General features: G+C 38.7%; 3 protein-coding genes across 3 annotated transcripts; 2 read left to right on the top strand and 1 right to left on the bottom strand.

Moving 5' to 3' along the window:
• The first annotated feature begins 413 nt into the window (after window positions 1-413).
• On the top strand, window positions 414-4026 carry tpbg1a (trophoblast glycoprotein 1a). Its single transcript, XM_084089647.1, has 2 exons — window positions 414-769; window positions 1736-4026. The coding sequence occupies exons 1-2, from the start codon at window positions 492-494 to the stop codon at window positions 2667-2669; spliced, it is 1212 nt and encodes a 403-aa protein (XP_083945773.1). The 5' UTR covers window positions 414-491; the 3' UTR covers window positions 2670-4026.
• An 819-nt stretch (window positions 4027-4845) lies between these two features.
• On the top strand, window positions 4846-11137 carry kdf1a (keratinocyte differentiation factor 1a). The gene is made up of 4 exons (XM_084089648.1): window positions 4846-5112; window positions 6946-7985; window positions 8074-8151; window positions 9660-11137. Exons 2-4 carry the CDS (start codon window positions 6965-6967, stop codon window positions 9710-9712), a joined length of 1152 nt encoding a protein of 383 aa, XP_083945774.1. The 5' UTR covers window positions 4846-5112; window positions 6946-6964; the 3' UTR covers window positions 9713-11137.
• Window positions 11138-13280: 2143 nt separating this feature from the next.
• nr0b2a (nuclear receptor subfamily 0, group B, member 2a) lies at window positions 13281-15062 on the bottom strand. The gene is made up of 2 exons (XM_084090121.1): window positions 14230-15062; window positions 13281-13958 (listed from the first exon to the last, which is right to left on the bottom strand). The coding sequence occupies exons 1-2, from the start codon at window positions 14741-14743 to the stop codon at window positions 13717-13719; spliced, it is 756 nt and encodes a 251-aa protein (XP_083946247.1). The 5' UTR covers window positions 14744-15062; the 3' UTR covers window positions 13281-13716.
• Between the last annotated feature and the right edge of the window lie 3429 nt (window positions 15063-18491).

Raw genomic sequence — 18491 nt, 5'->3', positions numbered from 1 at the left:
TTTCTTCTCAAATAGGGGAATCACAGGTGTAGAGAATCACATGAACTATTAACATGATCCTCTAACCACAAACAAACACTGACTGTCTTCATCTTCAGCACTATCTATTATTTTAGCATTTCAAAGTCAACAAACTTTTTCTTTCAAATGCTTTGGGTGTGCATCTGCTATTTATTTTGGGAATTTAATGTATGACAAAGGACAGAAAATAATCGGTGCAATTTACATAATCAGAAAGAAAGCACTGCTCTACAAATGTTCTTTATGGTCACAGTACATATACCTCAGTACTCTGAATGGATGGATGTGTAGAGTATATGCAGCTCCACCCACCCGCTTATATAGCCGCGATCAGGAGGTGTTTCTGGGTAAAGTAATGAGTTAGTAATGATCTCCTAGAGTGAGGGAGACAGTCAGTGCTGTGTGTGTGTTGTTGTACTACAGCATGTGCACTTACACTGAAGAGCGCAGCCCGTGCAGTCGGTGATCAGATGCTCCGGTCTGCGAGTGTGAGAGTTTGGATGATGCTGACGCTTGTCTGCGCGATGCTGTGCGTCTCCTCATCCGTCGCGTTGTGTCCGTCGCGCTGCGAGTGTTCTGATGTTGAACATACGGTGCGCTGCGCGTCTGCCGCGCTGTTCCGAGTCCCCGCGGCGATCCCGAGCGACACGATCAGCCTGATCATCACTGGAAACACGATTCACAGACTCGAGCACAGCGCGTTCAACGGACTGCAGAACGTCACACACCTGAACCTGAGGAATAATGGGTAAGAAAAGATATGGTCAGTAAATATCTATCTATCTATCTATCTATCTATCTATCTATCTATCTATCTATCTATCTATCTGTCTGTCTGTCTGTCTGTCTGTCTGTCTGTCTGTCTGTCTGTCTATCTATCTATGATCTGTCTGTCTGTCTATCTGTCTGTCTATCTGTCTGTCTGTCTATCTGTCTGTCTATCTATCTATGATCTGTCTGTCTGTCTGTCTATATATCTATCTATCTATCTATGATCTGTCTGTCTGTCTATCTGTCTGTCTGTCTGTCTATCTATCTATCTATCATCTGTCTGTGTCTGTCTATCTGTCTGTCTGTCTATTTGTCTGTCTATCATCTGTCTGTCTGTCTATCTATCTGTCATCTGTCTGTGTCTGTCTATCTATCTGTCTATCTGTCTGTCTATCTATCTGTCTGTCTATCTATCTATCTATCTATCTATCTATCTATCTGTCTGTCTATCTATCATCTGTCTGTCTATCTATCTATCTATCATCTGTCTGTCTGTGTCTATCTATGTATCATCTGTCTGTCTGTCTATCTATCTATCTGTCTGTCTATCTATCTATCTATCATCTGTCTGTCTGTCTGTGTCCATCTATCTATCATCTGTCTGTCTGTGTCCATCTATCTATCATCTGTCTGTCTATCTATCTATTTCTATCGTTCTATTGTTCTATCTATCTATCATCTGTCTATCTATCTAGCTACATATCTATCTGTCTGTCTATCTATCTATCATCTATCTGTCGATTGATCTGTCTGTGTATCTATCATCTATCTATCTATCTATCTATCTATCTATCTATCTATCTATCTATCTATCTATCTATCTATCTATCTATCTATCTATTTAGTCGTGCTCTTTCATTTTTGTATTCCACCATTTAGAATCCTCTAAAAATAATTTTAAAAATGTAAAATCCATAAAAAAACTTTTTCCATTCTTTGCCAGCATTATGGAGGTTGGATCGCATGCGTTCTCCTCGCTGCACATGCTGCGTTCTCTAATCCTGAACAACAACCCGCTGGTGCTCATCCACCCAGAGGCGTTCTCCGTGCCTGGAAGCCCCCTGCAGGAGCTCAGCCTTCGCTCGTCCCTCTACAACTACACATCTCTGACTGACCTCATCACTGCCCTGCGCTGGGGCGAGCTCACAAATCTGCTGCGCCTTGACCTGTCGGACAACCGCCTCGTCTTCTTACCCCCGGGGATGTTCTCTCCTCTGCCAAACCTGCAGCATCTCCATCTGAACAACAACTCTCTGGTGGCCGTCTACAACAGCACTTTCTCTGGTATTGAACAACTTTTGGAGCTGGACTTGAGCAGAAATGCATTCAGAACTATCAGCGACGAGGGTCTTCACGAGTTGGAGCGACTCGGTCGGGTCCGTCTGATGTTGGGTCAGAATCCTTACGTGTGCACGTGTGAAGCACAAGAGTTTGCGAACTGGCTAAACAGTTCAAAGGTCAGGGTGGGCGATGCAGACAGGCTGTATTGCGAATACCCCGCGGCGTTGCGTGAAGTGTCTTTGCGGGTTCTCACTGCACAGGCGTTGGGGTGTTACGGTAAACCGCACGGAGAGATTACAGACTTGTCCCTACATACTTCCTACGTGTTCCTAGGATTAGTGCTGGGATTTGTTGGCATGGTCTTTCTATTCGTCGTCTACCTCAACAGAAATGGCATCAAGAAATGGATCACAGACATACATGAAGCATGCCAGAATGTGCTGGAGGGGTATCATTATCGTTACGAAATTGACTCTGACCCACGACTGGGGCAAGTTCCAAACATTCGGCAGGGTCAGCCTCGAATGGACCCACATTTGGGGCACATCCCTTCTGACTCCCGTATCACACAGATTCCATCGGATGTGACACTATAACTGGACTGCAAACTGCACAATTAACCCATTTTTAATAGAAATATATTTCAGTCTGTAGCAAAGTGGACTTTTTTTCTAAATAGACCAAATCAAGGAAAATCATGTCATTGAGACTAGTGGTCAGCAGATACCATTAACTAGAGAGATGGCTGGCTGATGGCTTATGTAATTCCAATATATGCATGAAGTAGGCTAATACAATATACATTAGATTGGACAACATCCACCAGTGCAATATGAGTCAACGCAATTTTTGGTCTGTTTTCCACAAGGAGAAATTGTAAAAGCATATACTTTATCTACTGTGTCAATGTGTAGGATTAACCATCATGGACTTAAAGCCACAAAACCCTACATGTACATCTGGTCACCGTGATTTTGCCAAGTAATGTTCCTGGATCAAAATACTTTGTTAATCCTGGAACAACATCCCTGTCTGAAAATATAGTCCTAACTCTATATCTACCTCTGAACTAAACCCTACCCATAACTTATCCGTAAAAAAATCAGAGGGAAATGATAGGTGAATAACACTGATGTAGAAGCACCTACATAAACTTGACATAAACTGTAAACTTGTCCTTAAAATCTGATTGGTTGATTGTAATGTTGTTCCAGGATCAACAAAGATGTCGATCCAGAAACATGTTGTACTTGGTGAAATCACGTTCATCATGTACATGCTGGAATTATACTATTTTTTTATATTTACTAAGATATCTGAAAAAAATGAATTGATGAGCTCAAAACATCATCTGAATTATCAGTCTGTTGTTGTCTTGCCAAACTTTCTGGGGTTTATAAAAGGAGATCTGAAGACGCACTGAATGACTTCTCATGTGCATCTAACCCTATCTGACTGAATTATACTCTCCATTATATTTCATAACCTATTCAGCAGATTGAAACGCTGCTCTCCATCACATTAGTTGGTGCGGCCCACAGCATTCGCTGCTACAGATTGTGTCCTCAATATTTCGCTACGGTTGAGGAAAGGAGGGAAATGAAGGGGTGTATTGGGGGAAATGGGGCACAATGAAGGATTTGGAGTCTAATGTTTCCTGCGAGCACATAGTGAATCTCTCCGTGTGCATGTGTGCTTGCTCGAGCCTGGAACTAATGACTGCAATTGATCAAGACCAGACAGCCCATATTAATCTGTGTCTACACTTTTGGCAAAGCAGTATTTTACAGCATGTTTGGGGGGGGGGAAACACCTCTGGTGTGTGTGCATACACAGTTATGTAGCATAACATTAAAACGTTGTCCACTCAAAGGAAACTAAAATGTTTATGTTGCTATGTGAAGCAGTGTCAATGAATCTGTAGTGTAGGAATGTCTGCATTTATATCATTTTTTTTAGAGTATTTATTTATATGCACCATTCCACAGAGAATATTTATACTTATAAATGTACATTCTATTTGGAGTTCCCTCTGCTTTTGACCTGTGAATTTCCATGACATTTTCAGTTATTCATGAGTATTTTATAATGATTGTTTAAAAATCATCTTCTCAAGAGGAAATACTTCACACTGAGCATAACCAGAAACTCAAACTTTCTATTACTTTTTAAGATTTCTATTTGTTTCAAGACTTTTTTTTAGTTTTGGGAATTTCAGTATTTCAGAATTTCAATGACTGTGGGAATTATTTCATTCAGGACCTGTTTCAACCCTCAGGAACACATTTTCTATTTCTTTTCTAATATTGTTGAAATTGCATTTTTTTTTTTTTTTTTTTTTTAATAGACTGTTACTCATATTTAACATCTAGATAAGCACTGCATGTCCCTTATGCAAATGCAAATAATGGATATTAGATCAAGAGAACTTAGAAATTGACCTGTTACAAATGTATTTTTGAGTTTGGTGCAAGGCCTACCTCAGATTTTTTTTTATTTGGAGCTATAGTCAAGAATGAATGACACTTGTAATATCATGAAGTGAATGTTTGAATTAATTTTCTCTTATAAGAACATACACAAATTAACCAAGAACATAGCCTACTTTTTCCACACTGTACTGTATAAACGCTGACAATATTATAGTCGGGTTTTTACTTGATTAAAAGGAAAGCAAAAGTCAAGGAACAAAAGATATTTAGGAAGTTTAAGCAACATCCGTTTAAAGGCCTGACGTCACTGCTTACCTGTAAGTGGGCGTTGGATTTACCTGTAGCCGCAGGTAAAATACGGCACGGCGGGGCGAAGGAACGAATCTTACCGATCAAAGCTTTAGTATGACCAGAATCTGAAAGCGCGTGTTGCGCGACGAAATCGAAACGTTTGACCCATTTTCAGTCAATGAATCAAAACAAAGCTCGCTGAAGTGGAAGTTTTAAGGAGTCAAAGGGAACATATTTCACACTCGGCTACTTCCGCGATCTTGAACGACTAGAAGTTGCGTTCAAAACAATTGAGGATTTCATCCGAGCCTATGCGGTAAGTGTCTGACACTTTGACAAACCATCTGCTCTGCGAACGACGCGAAGCGACTCACTAGAACGCTCGCAATCAATGGAACCTGGTGGACGCGTTCTAGTTTGCCGCTTGCAGTGATGTAAAGGATATATCAAATGATGATAGCCATACATATTTCTGTGAAGTTGATAAATATTGTTCTTTTACTGCCATGGCATACGAGAACAGTTAGTTACACTGAAGACTAAACAATGAAGCATTTAATATTGTACTTGACAGACAATCTGTATTTTGCCAATAAAGGCAGTACATATTCCATCTGTTAAAATACTCCAAATAAAGTGTTTGTGACTGGCCAGAGCATACTTACAGGCCTGCTTCACATCCGACTTAACTCTATGTTCACTGATAATGGCCAGAAGCGAATAAGCAGAAATTTCTATACATTCCATTCCCATCCACTTGATAGATCATCTGTCAAAGGTTAATGGCAAATGACAATACTTATCATCTATATCTGGAATTTTTTTTAACTGGCAACAATTGCTTTCTGAGAATCAGTGACCATATTCCTAAAAAAAACCCCACATCACTCTTGACAAAGAACGCAAACCTCAAGGCAAACACTGACTATGAAAGGTGAAGTCACAAGGGAGTGTATTTTAAAACACATGTTAAAATGAATAACTTGATTATCGAGTAATTCCTGCCCACCAAAGAAAACCCTCTTTTCTAAATGTAAACATGCTAAGCAAGAGCTACATAAGATGTAGCTCAAGATTAGCTTTTTTTCATGTGTAACCTTAATATCTTGATATGGTTGTGCTGATATAACAGCTCTGAACCATGTTCACATTTTCCAGGCTTGTATTAATAAACAACCATTCTATGGTATCTAGATACAGATCAGTTTGCTGTTCACATGTTTTGAATGCCTTTTAACTCTTAGTTGTAGACACAGACACATAGGCTACGCATAGACACAGTATGAACATGTCCACTGCGTGGTAGTTTGACGCATATGGCCAATTGTATATTTTTCAATATAATTTAGAGAGTATTTTCTTTCATTATTTGATTTCACCATTGCACTGTTGTTGAATTTCTGTTATATCTCCAGGGTTGAGGAAGTAAAATTGTGCAATGAACATAGAATGAAGAGTTCAAGGCCTGTTTAACACTTTTATGTTTATGTATATTCACTTAATAACATTCGTCATATTCCTTTGAAGTCATTGTTTACCGTGATTTTTGTTGTTGTCATTTCTGCTTTGAACATATCTTTTAAATACTGTATAACAAGGCCTGTTTCACATATCTTTCATCTAAAGAGAGTAACTGCAACAGCACACACAATTATTAATTTGTTCAGCCATAAATGACAAAAAAATGGTTAGGCTATTAAAAACCTGATTGAGAACTACAAACTTAATGGTCATGAAATGTACTTCAAGTGAGGAGAAAGACCACATTAATATAGAAGTCATAATTAAATGAGCAAATCTGAAAATGTCGTAAATCTGAAGTGATGTCGTAAACTACTTAAATTGCCTGGATTCAATTTGATTTTCTGATTAATAAGTGCTTTTTGCTGTTTTTATTTAAATCGCAAAAGATGTTGATAATGCTGCATTTTAATCATGCATGCAATGTTCAGCAAAAATGGGCTCAGCTCATCTTTACATGCATGAGTACGATTGAGCTGCGCTTGTTTATGTGTGCAGTGTGAATTCTGCAACCTGATAATATTGGCTCTTTTTAAGTGAGATGTTTGAAACATGCCTAAGAATCAATGTTTTGTGAACTCTCCCAGCTCTGATAAATCTTGATGCATTAATGTCCACATTCCTGCAGGTCTTGAATGTGGTGAGTTATGCCTGGCCACAGCACAGGAACACATCACAAGACGCGTCCTCATAGCTCAAGCCGTTCTAGGGCTGATGGCTACAGGCAAAACCGCACATACTCCAGGGACAGCAGCACGAGTCAAGAGACCTGCAAGGAGAACTACAGCGAGCAACCTCGTAGCATAGACTCGCAGTTCACCCGTAAAACCCATCCACACTACGCCAATGGACGAGGCTCGGAAACCCTGGGCTTTATACCAGGATCTGCAGACTCTCCTCAGGGTACTCAAGCCTGTGGCTCGTGTGCCTCCCTCGGCTGGAGTGGTTGCAAAGCTCTGCTGTGCTGCATTCTCACCTGTGGGCTTTATGGGTCACGCAAACCTTGCTTGCCACCCAATGAGAGCTCCACTGACAAACCTTTAAAACCTGAGCCAGAACCCAGGAAGCCCAATGGATTGGCACTGACCAACCCCACGTGTGGTGTAACCTTTGAACCCAGCAAGCCAAAGCCAATACCAAGCTCTGGTAGCTTCAGGTATGGCGACGTCTATCTTGCTGGCAAGAAGGTGGAGTACCCTGCCAACTCAGAGGCACATCCACGACGGACCAGGACGGCTGGGAAGGGTGACAACCAGCGGCCTATCAGTAATACCAGTATCTACTCTCGAGAGGATTTGGATCTAGATGACCTGGATGATGGCGGCACTGATATCGACTCGCTAATCACTAAAAAGCTTCTAGAACTATATAAAATGCACCAGATTGAGCAGCTGGCAAAATGCACGTCTGATGTGTCCTTCTCTCGTAAAACCAATGAGATCAGCGATCTGATCAACAGCATTGCTCAGGACTACAACTTGGAGGAGCAGGAAGCGGAGTGTCGGCTTGTGCACGGTGTCATACGCATCAGCACCCGCAACAAGTCCTCAAAAGGTTACAAAAGCAAAGACTATAAATCGCATGATGCAATGCAGCATACTAACGGGAGGAGGGATGGAACGCTGCCCGACAGTGGGAATGAGACCATGACCTTTACATTTAGTGATGGTGAGAGATGGTAGTTCTGTTTGTAAGAGTGTCAGTAGGGAACGATGATGTTTGAATGTCTTTTGATGATATTTATCTTTCCCTGCAGGGGATCCCGAGGTGCTAGTGTCAGAGTTGACACCGTCGGATGAGCTTGCCCGAAATATGAGAGGCCCCAGCGGGAAAAGTAAGTGTCAACATTCTTCGTTCTCCTTATAATTTCTGTTCTAGTACATTTTGGGCCAATTTCTGTACATTTCATTCTGTACATACTAGTACATTTCTGTTCTAGTCCATGTTGAGGCCAATTCACATTGCACAGATACCGACCGAAGGCAACTGACACAGCTTGTTTTGTCAGATCAATGTGTAACCCATGTTGGTGTCTGTTTCCAGTTGTGGGTGCTTTTTTTTTGTTGCCAATTGAACATGTTGAATCAGTGTTTTTTGGGTTTTGGAATGTCTGAAAAGTGACACTGTAATCTGGTGACTGTCGCCGTTGGTAGGCGACGTTGAATTAGCCTTTAGATGGCTTGATGTGAAAAGATAATTTACTCCCAGCCCATGGTGCCATGTCAATCCTGCGTTGGGATATAAACATGGTGGAGTTGCACCCTGAGGATGGGGTATTCTTTTCTCAATGCCCTATTGTAATGGTTACATTTCTAAATGTCTCTCATTCTCTACTTTCAAATGGGCATTCCTGCCTTTGATCTTCACCCCTCCCCCCCAAGAATAATGTCCTCACCCACCCATCCATTCTCCATAAACTGTAGTTGCTGAGCCTAAAGCTTTTGACAGTGAACACTGAAGCTTCTCACCTCATTTTACAAAAGTTCTTGAGGGGTCTTAGCTCGCCTCCAAGCAGTTTATCCAGTATTCCTCCATATCGAATCACATCTACCATTCCACACAATAATGGTGGTGCCCTCATTCTGTAACATGTCTAGGGGTCTCACTTTTCTGCGGAATTGCTGTGCTATGGAATCTTTCTATGCAAAAGATGTGTAAAAAAAAAAGTGCGGTGTCTCTTTACAAACTATACAAAACTATGTATTGAAAAATGTTTTTCCTTAAAATTGTAATTCAGTTCTATTGATTATTGAGAAAAGTGTCAGTTGAGATTAAGGTGCCGTCACATTTAATGTTGCTCTGCAAAATTTTGTAGGCGAAAGAAAGCGGGACCAGATGTGACAAAATACCATGAAGTAGCCTAATAATGATGACGAAGTAAACATCCAAAGCAAATGAATAAACAAAATGGAATCATTGTATAATATTGATGTGTAGTTTTATACAAAACTAATGTACTGGAGCTTTATATAAAACTAGAGTAAATAACTGCCAGAATGAGCGCCCGTCCATTGTGGATGTTTCATTTTGCTTTGTTGCGAAGTTACGAAACTCCCCCCACATAGAGGTCACTGCCAAATCAAGAGGCTTGCTATCGATCGACTCTGAATTCACGTATCAAAATGCACTAAATTCGACCCGATTAAATTTTGCCACAGGAAGACCATCATTGTGCCGAGTCCCATTGAATCTACTGGATTTTGCATACTAAATTTCACCTAGCAACACTACATGTGACTGTACCTTAATTCAAAATATTTGTTGCATGCAGAATTGCACTTAGCATGTTATACGCCAACTTCAAACCGCTTGTAAATATCAACATGTTCTTTTCCTTCACAGATTACTACTCGAGCTCGGCCACAGATTCATCAGGGGCTCCGCTATTGCGCTAACGCCAGCTGTTCGCTCTCAATTACTACTGCCTTACTAGTGTTCTTCTACTGTCCTTGTGCTCCTCTTATATTTCAGTGAAAGCAGTTATTATGCTAAGGACAGTTTGTGTTTGTCTGAATGCCCCAAGACTGCTGTTGTCCATTTAGGCACAGTTTCTGTCATCTTCCTACAGAGTGTAATGTTCAACAAAGGAGCCTATTGCAAAATAAATGTTGCACTTGATGGTTCCCATCTACCCTCGCCAGAAGCCATGCAGATAAATAGTTACATAATGGACAAGTTTCTCACCAAAACATTGGCATCAAAGGGTATTTAAGTATTGGATCTAATTATACTTTCGGAGACAAGTCTGCTGTCGTCCTAAGTGGTGATGTATCTATTAATATGCCTGTATTGAGCACTGATTAATAGCAACAAAAAGACTTCAATCAGTTGCTGTTCATCGGACTTCAATGTCGCCTTAGATGAACAATTGTTCTTTGTTTAAACGATTTAATGCAATTTAATGTTGTTTTGAGACTGTTCACGGTCAGAGGATACACCCACATCTGTATGGTGGAATTTTAAAATACCTTGTATAGATGTAGTTTTTTGGTAACTTTTTTTATATTGAAATAAAAAGGGAATTTCCCCTCATTTTTTTGTATTTACTCATTGTTGTATTAATTTAAACAATATGCTCCGTTTTGTCTATTAAAGTGAGCGGTGTTGTTTTAGAAAACAAATCTAGTACTGTATCATGGATAACATATTTACACTCATACGTGTTAACCACAGAACATTTCTCTGTACAGCGTAGCATTTTTCTCGGAAGATTGCATTGGTGTACGCCTCCTCCCTCTGTTTCCCTCAGGTCACTGTGCTATGAACTTGTTTGGCTGGTTTGACAATAGAAAGGAAATAAAATCCTAGTGTTTGTTGGAGTTGTACTTTGCGGAGGAGGGGCAAACTCCAGAGAAAATTCCCCTTTCAACTGTCCTCTTTTTGACACTATGCCGCCTACTGTAAAAGAGATACTCTAGTCAAGCTACCTTTGTGATTTATGAAATACAGTTTTAAGGGTTAATGGGAAGAATTTACTAATTTTCTTTTTTTAACATGGAAGCTAAATGTGTGTGCTAGCATTTTGTTGTATTGCTTTTGGGTTGTAAAACATTTCAGACCCCATTAATGGCATGACAAGAACACAGTGGAAACAATGTGTGATACACAATGACACAGCATGAACATCTTTCTTAGCTAATTGTTTGGTCAAAATGGCAAAAGTTCAGATGTTTATGAAAGATGAGACTTCAAATCCAAAAAAAACAATTTTATTTCCGAGATAAATGGATGTCATAGTGAAAGACATGTGATTGCAATGTAATGGACTTCTATTTTAAATGGTTCTATTTCTATAATGCATTGTTGCATGTACTATATTTAAAAAAAAAAAAAAGTGGCCATAGGTAGTATTCCACATTGTATGTGTAGAAATTTATGTGAAACAGCTTTTTTGTTTGTGTGGGCCTTAATCGTCAAAAGAGGGCAGCATTGTACACATTACCATGACAGCGGAACCTGAACCTAGAGCCGCTAGGCACTGGGTGATTAGTGTGTGTGTGTTGTCATAGGTTTTGTTTGGGAAATCTGTACATTGACTACTATTGTGTAGTTTTTGTACAGAAAATATACATAAGTCCAAAGTTGTACATTTAGACTACGTCCAATATAGTATACTAGTACTAATTCTGCAATATACACTGCCTGGCCAAACATTTAAAAAAAGAGTCAATGGCTGGATCATTATTGTAGAGATTATGTTTCTATCATGTGATATGTTTGGTAACAGTTCTTTCCAACCATTCTTTCACAATTTGAGCCTGATGAATTATGACATTGTCATCCTGGAATATGGCCATGATTTGTCTTCCAACATGGTTGTTTAAGAAATGAAAAGCTACACACTCCGTCAATTAGGGTTAGAAGAACTGTTGCCAAACATATAACACGATAGCAACATAACCACTGCAATAATGATCCAGTCATAGACTCTTAAGCATTTGCCTATTTTAATCCAAACAGCAACTTTTTTTTTGGCCAGGCATATATTGTATATTGCGTATTGTGTGCATACTCTAAATGCATAAAATGTGCATAACTTTTGTCCATGCATGCTAAGGTCACACTATCCTACAATTCAATGTGAACTCAAATTCTAACACAAATTTAATTAAAATAATGCAAATTAACCATTTCAAATTTACAAACATGCAATGTTTGAAACATTTTAGAATTGCAAACAATTGTACATGGTTTTAAAAAACAAAAAACTTGAAATATACAGTGTGTGCTTTGCAGTATAGTTAGTGGTGAATGGTACTCTTGGTTTGGGCGTGGTTTTTTTTATATATATATTGCAGCTCAATTTATATCCTGACATCACTAAAGCGACTGAATGGAATTTCTTGTAAGTCACTTGAGCAATCATCTGCTATAAAAACAAATGTGCATGTACGTGCTGTGCAAACGCTGCATCTACCCTTGTGCCACTGACCCTGTAGTGTCACCATGAGACTTCCTCTGGTTACACGTAGCAGCAGACACAACTATTTTTCCCTTACATTAAATTGGCTATTGGCAACTATAATCCCCTTACATTAAATTGGCTCTATCACTCTCTCTCCTCTCTCCACCTATATCCGGTGTGTGGTGAGCGCACTGGCGCCGTTGTACTGTGGCTGCCGTCGCATCATCCAAGTGGATGCTGCACACTGGTGGTGGTTGAGGAGAGATCCCCTGACATGATTGTAAAGCGCTTTGGGTGTACAGTAGTACATATGAAAGCGCTATATAAATGCCCCATTCATTCATTCATTTTTATTACAATTGCGCAATTTGACCATTTTCATAAACGAAGCTGTATAACACTAACAAAGAATGAGGCTGCAGAAACTATTGTTTGCAATTGCTTTGACAGCTTGAAATTGGAATTAAATACTAGATTACTAATCACTAAATAGGATGCAAAACTAAAAATATTCCACATTGTTACATTGCACAACACTGCATGTTTAAGAGAGTGGTGTTCAGTCTTCATTCATCTCACTGGAAATGGAATGTCAAGTCAAGTTGCGTTTACGTTGTAGGATAAAGTATTGTGCGCATTGTGCTTTGTTGTTGAGTCATGTGGGTGTTATACTGTGCACAGTGTACATACTGCTTAAGTATTATGAGAGTTCAGGTGTAGTTTATCACAATAACTATGAACATGTTCCACTAACACTGGACAAACACACATTTTCAACATTAGATCTTATGTTTTGGCAGTTCAAACCGAACAATCTTCTTTTTTGTCAAGTGTTTTTGTACATCTTTACTTGGAGCAAATGCTTTAGTATTTGCTTTGATAATGACGTTTTCAATTTCACCAATTTTAAATATAATTGTATGGGGCTGATGTGCAGTGATTAAATTGTTTTAGGGTTTCTCTTATGAATGAAAATGTCATTTGTGATAATTGTTCCAATTTGTACAAAAAAGCATTTATAAAAGTGATTTAGAAGTATAAGGCAAACACGACTGAGTGATAATGCAAAATGTGTAAAAATAGATTTAATTGCAGTATAATTATGAACATACAAATGTTTTCCTCAGATTCAATCTAGCTTTCTCACAGAGACAATACATGAACCCCCTTAGGCACAGAGATGCTTTCTACAGTTTTATCAAGGAATACTTTGTATCCATCCCATACAAAAAGCTGCAACGATGCTTCTATCAAAAGACAAAAAAACGACAACAACAATCAATATTAAGACATAAATCACATACTTGTGACCTAAATACCATTACAAAGGTGCAGTAATTTCATTAAACTGTGTAAACAATAAAGATTTGCTAAAGTCTGTAACTTTTTTCAGACGTAACGAAGTATGATTTTCATCCAATGCTTGGACCTCAGTTTTCCCACCAGCACTGGAGAAAATAATGTTCTTTTGAAAGTCCGTGAGTCTTTGGTTCACTACCTTGTGAACAGCATGTCAATCAGCAAGTCCAGAAGATCTGTCTGACCAATGACCGGCCGAAAGAAGAGCTCTGTGATGAGGCTCGGAGTGATGGTCTTTAAAGTGGATGCGGCGAGGAGGATACGAGCAAATCGCCCTTTATCCTCTGGATGAAGAGGCACCAGGACCTCCTTCAGGGCATGCTGAGCTTCATATTGCAAACCCTCAATGAACAGAGATGCCTTCAGGCCTGGAACATCTGCAGATGAAAAATATTGGGTGAGCATATTATAAAATCTGTGGCTAAAAGCAATACTTTTGGGTAAAAAAATAAATATATATATCTATATATATAAATAAATAACTACATATATTTTGTTTTAATAACTAAATATATGTATTAATGGCTAAAATTGGCTAAAATAATCAATTTCATGGAGATGGTGTATTTCATAAAAAGATGCCATTAAACAAATATTTAAAATTTTTAAATAGTTTGTGCAACACAGTTTTGATTTTGGAAAACATACCTGGATTGAATATTACGGTGCCTTTCAGATAAGCGTACTCCTTTGGGCTTAAATCCAGACTCCAGAACTTCATGAGGCACGCTTTGAGGGTTTGCACGCCGGCCATCGTGGGCTGCTCTTGATTGTTGAGGTTGTTGAGAAGAATTCTTTCCAGCATGCTGGGTGCCGGTATGTCATCAACCTCGAAACGAACTCTGTCCTGGGCCAGACCCAGAATGAAAAGTGGCGCCCAGCCGTTCTGCAACAGAGATAGCTGGTCTTTGGGTGGTAGTTGTTGGAACGCCGGCAAACTCTTCATGAAGTGCATCGTCTTGACCAGCACATCTGATGCAACCTGACACGTCTCGTTGGGTGTTTTCAGACATACGTTCCTGCGTTTCTCGCAGTGGCATGACTGAGGAACCCGTTTGTAGTTCATCCCGTTCTGAGTCGACTCGCCTCGGCTGAGGATGTTAAAGAGGATGGCGTTCGCCTGTCCGTTACTGTTGTCTGAACAATCACATTCGCAATCCATGTTGTCACTGATCAGATGGCGCAGATGCGTGGTATCTTCTAGAACTCAGTGTCTAACACTCGAACCGCATGTAGACTGAAGCTGTGAGAGACTCACATCTGTCACTGACACGGCTTCTATTTATAACAAGCATTCATGTGGTTTAACTCCTGAACCTTGACCTGTCAATCTACATTTTCTGTGAACAAAACAACTGCCCTGTGCTGTTTAGCAATTGGGTAAATGATGATAAGGCCTCTTAAATACAAAACCACTGTAGGCTGGGATATACTCTAGGTGAGGCAATATTATCTCTGCTGAAGTCATTACACCAGGCTGTACCAAGCGACCAAGGACTCCTCAAGTTATATGGTCCCTATCATTACAGACGTACCGCCTATAAACCTACAAACAGTCGAATCTAGAACAGAGAGATGTAAAAGGTTATTGACCCTTGAGAACGGGAAGGATGACTGTTACTTCATTAGCTATTGAAGATTAGAAGCTCACACAAACATTAAAGAGACAGTTCACCAATTCTGTCATCGGTTTCTTTCTTCTGTGGGACACACAAAAAAAGACCTTTTGAAAAATGTCTCTGTTTTTTGTCCCCCAACATTGGTTCCCAAAGTTCTTCAAAATATATTGAGTTGTGTTCCACAGAAGAAAGAAAGGTTTGGAATTGGAGAGTGAGTTAATGATCATTTGAATTATTATTTTTTGGTGTGAACTATGTCGTGAAGATTCAATTTACTGGAGAAAATCCAATGCCCGAAGGTCTTTAACAGAATTGTGTTTATATAATAAAGATTTTCAAGCTGTGTGGGATTTTCTCTTCCATTATATTGACCTTGTACTACCAAGGTCTCAAGGTTGGCTAGCTGGTTAGCACCCACCCGTAGATAATGTGTCACCATTATGAGGCAAAATGCATTTTTTTTCTATTGTGTTCTGATGAAATTTTAAGCACATTATAAATCCCATATATATATTTAAAAAAAAAATATATATATATATATATTTTTTTTTTTTTTTTTACCAGTCACAGTGACTATGATCGTGTGGGTGATTATTTGTTTGCAAAAGTACAATTTAATAAACACAGTTTTGAATCTAAATTGTGCTTGAATGTCACATCCAAAGTCATTGTAAAACCATATTGCAATTTGCTTTATTAAGAATTATTTTTTACAACAATGATCGGTTTATTGAACGTTGGTGTCTCAATGCTGTCGTCGGTTTCAATAAACAATAAGCATTACAGTGATTTTACCACAGTAAGGCCTGTTTTTAAGCACAACAAAGAGATTTGGTTAAAGCTGATTGAATCTACTCCTTTTCTATCTTTACTACCTCCAATTTTATTTGTTTGCTTTTTACTGTTTTCAGACTCTCTGCAGAAAACATCAAAAAATCTGTCAGATAAAATGACTTTCGACTGATTGTCAAATAATGAAAAATTTAAGTGATCAAACACTTGAATTATATTCAAATGAATGCACAAACAAGGTGGTAATGTGATCAATGAAGCTGAGTCTACAAAGCAAATTAATCAACATTAATCATTTGCCAGTCAGAATCAGTAAAACATTTTCCACCAAAGACCTTTTATCACTTTCTTGAAAAATTCCCGCTACCATTGACATGTTTTTCTGTAGCGTCAGTCATGTGAGACTTGCCCTGTTTTATTATCTCTGCAGTGCCTAGCACAGAGAACTTAACCAGATAAGCTAATTACTATATTGCTTTCAATCAAATCAACAAGTAGCTACTTGTGCGATTCCACTTACATTTCCATTATGAATATTTATGTTTCCCACAGACACTCACCAAAAGTACAGGATTTAGTTTCATAACATTTGTTCTTCATGTACATTTTTCTCATGGTTTTTGGCAGAAACAACATCGGATAAATCATCTTATATTTGTCATAATTCCAAGTCAATTATATTCCTTATGAAATTAAACAGAATGGCAGATATTACCACCTCTTGATGTTGTTGTTTTGTGGTTTACACTGTACATGAACATCCTGAGAAGAGTCAAGAGCACACAAATCCGTGTCTGAATCATAGTGATTGAATCACGGGTTGTAAATGTGTTTGATAAGGCCATGTTTATTGAAGGTCGAGACAGTCTGAGACAGACACTGAGGACACCATCTTATCATAAGCATGATAGTAAAATTCCTCATGCCAGACAAATGAAACCAAAAAAACACAACCGCTGATGTAACTGACCACTGCAGCCATTTTAGAAATGATTAAATATAAAGAAATAATAAATAAATAAACAGCTTGTTTTGATGTGAGTTTAGGGTGACATGCTATACTCTAATCTAGAACTATGAAACAATATTTTGCTCATTCTTTAATATTATAAATGTGGTGTTTATGAGCTCAAATTTATTGAAAATGAAGTGTTGATTTTTATTCATGTTTTTGTTTTGTTTTTTAAGGATTTTATATTGATAACTCTTTTGTGCAGACATATCTTGCCTATATACTGATAAAGCCTATAGAATTTAGAATGACCCTTAAATTCAAGATATCAGGGCAAAAATGTTTCTGTCTTATCATGATATAGTTAATCAATATCACACGAGTAACTAGCAATGTTTTTGTCCTAAATAGCACGAGTGCACGTGACATTGATTTTAGACAACAGTTCAATAAAAAAGAACTTAATCCTGTTATATTTTAGACACAATATTGTTTGCTTTTGCTACATTTTGTCAACGAAAAATATTACCTATAAAGCCAGAGCAGAACTGTTGTGCGTCTCAGAGAAACACACAGCAGTGTTTAGTTTCTGAATGAATCCACGTTTTGAGCGAATCAATCGGGTGAACCAATGTTTCAATGGCCCATAAAGAAAGCCATTTACTTAAAGGAGAAGTTCACTTTTAAAATGAAAATTCTGTCATCATATACTCACCCTCATGTTGTTTCAAACCTGTATGAATTTCTTTCTTCTGCTGAACAGAAAGGAAGATATTTAGAAGAATGTCAGTAACCAGACAGTTTTTGGGTCCCATTGACTTCCATAGTATATTTTTTTCCTACTATGGAAGTCAATGGGACCCAAAAACCGCCTGGCTACTGATATTCTTCTAAATATCTTCCTTTCTGTTCAGCAGAAGAAAGAAATTCATACAGGTTTGAAACAACATGAGGGTGATTATATGATGACAGAATTTTCATTTTAAAAGTGAACTTCTCCTTTAATTCCTGAATGAATCAGCCGTTTGAACGAATCGAATGAATGAATGACTCAATGTCTGCATCCAAAATCGCAAGCTTCCCTACTATATAGTAGGCAAACAACAGTATGTGACAAAAGAAGTCTGAATTCACATAAAAGTGTAGGTAAAAAGTACCCGGATGATACCCTGGAAACCCAGAGTTCTCGCGAGAGCACAAGTTGAATTTGCTCAGCAAGTTTACTCTGGCGTCGAGTAATGATCAGCTCATTAAATATGCCCTTGTATCCGAGCTGCACCAATCACATCGGGTTATCTGATATAGGCGGGCCAGAGGTGAGCTAAACAGATGACGACAGCGCTGTGATGTCGAAGTCATTAGTAAACATTGCAAGATGGCTATGGATGAACACCAGTTGTTTGAAACGGCTTTGGCGCTACAATGAACGAGTTAGACTTGGCTTTTTATCTAAAAGAGGAACAGAAGACGGCGCTCGAATCGTTCCTTTGCAAGAACCTTACGGCAAGAGTCTAATCTACCAGTTAGCTCCGCTGGTAGCTAAGCGT

The sequence above is a fragment of the Abramis brama genome (genome assembly GCF_963993115.1).
Source record: "Abramis brama genome assembly, chromosome: 17".
Classification (NCBI taxonomy): domain Eukaryota; kingdom Metazoa; phylum Chordata; class Actinopteri; order Cypriniformes; family Leuciscidae; genus Abramis; species Abramis brama.
Note: the sequence above shows the minus strand (reverse complement) of the source record. Positions and strands in the feature narration are given on the sequence as shown.

Bases quoted from the DNA above. Each gene is read 5' to 3' on its own strand.
- nr0b2a (XM_084090121.1), bottom strand. From the start codon at position 14,743: ATGGATTGCGAATGTGATTGTTCAGACAACAGTAACGGACAGGCGAAC. The intron at 13,959-14,229 runs GTATGTTTTCCA...TTTCATCTGCAG, and splicing joins CACCGTAATATTCAATCCAG to ATGTTCCAGGCCTGAAGGCA.
- tpbg1a (XM_084089647.1), top strand. From the start codon at position 492: ATGCTCCGGTCTGCGAGTGTGAGAGTTTGGATGATGCTGACGCTTGTC. The intron at 770-1,735 runs GTAAGAAAAGAT...ATTCTTTGCCAG, and splicing joins CTGAACCTGAGGAATAATGG to CATTATGGAGGTTGGATCGC.
- kdf1a (XM_084089648.1), top strand. From the start codon at position 6,965: ATGCCTGGCCACAGCACAGGAACACATCACAAGACGCGTCCTCATAGC. The intron at 7,986-8,073 runs GTGAGAGATGGT...CTTTCCCTGCAG, and splicing joins GACCTTTACATTTAGTGATG to GGGATCCCGAGGTGCTAGTG. The intron at 8,152-9,659 runs GTAAGTGTCAAC...TTTCCTTCACAG, and splicing joins GAGAGGCCCCAGCGGGAAAA to ATTACTACTCGAGCTCGGCC.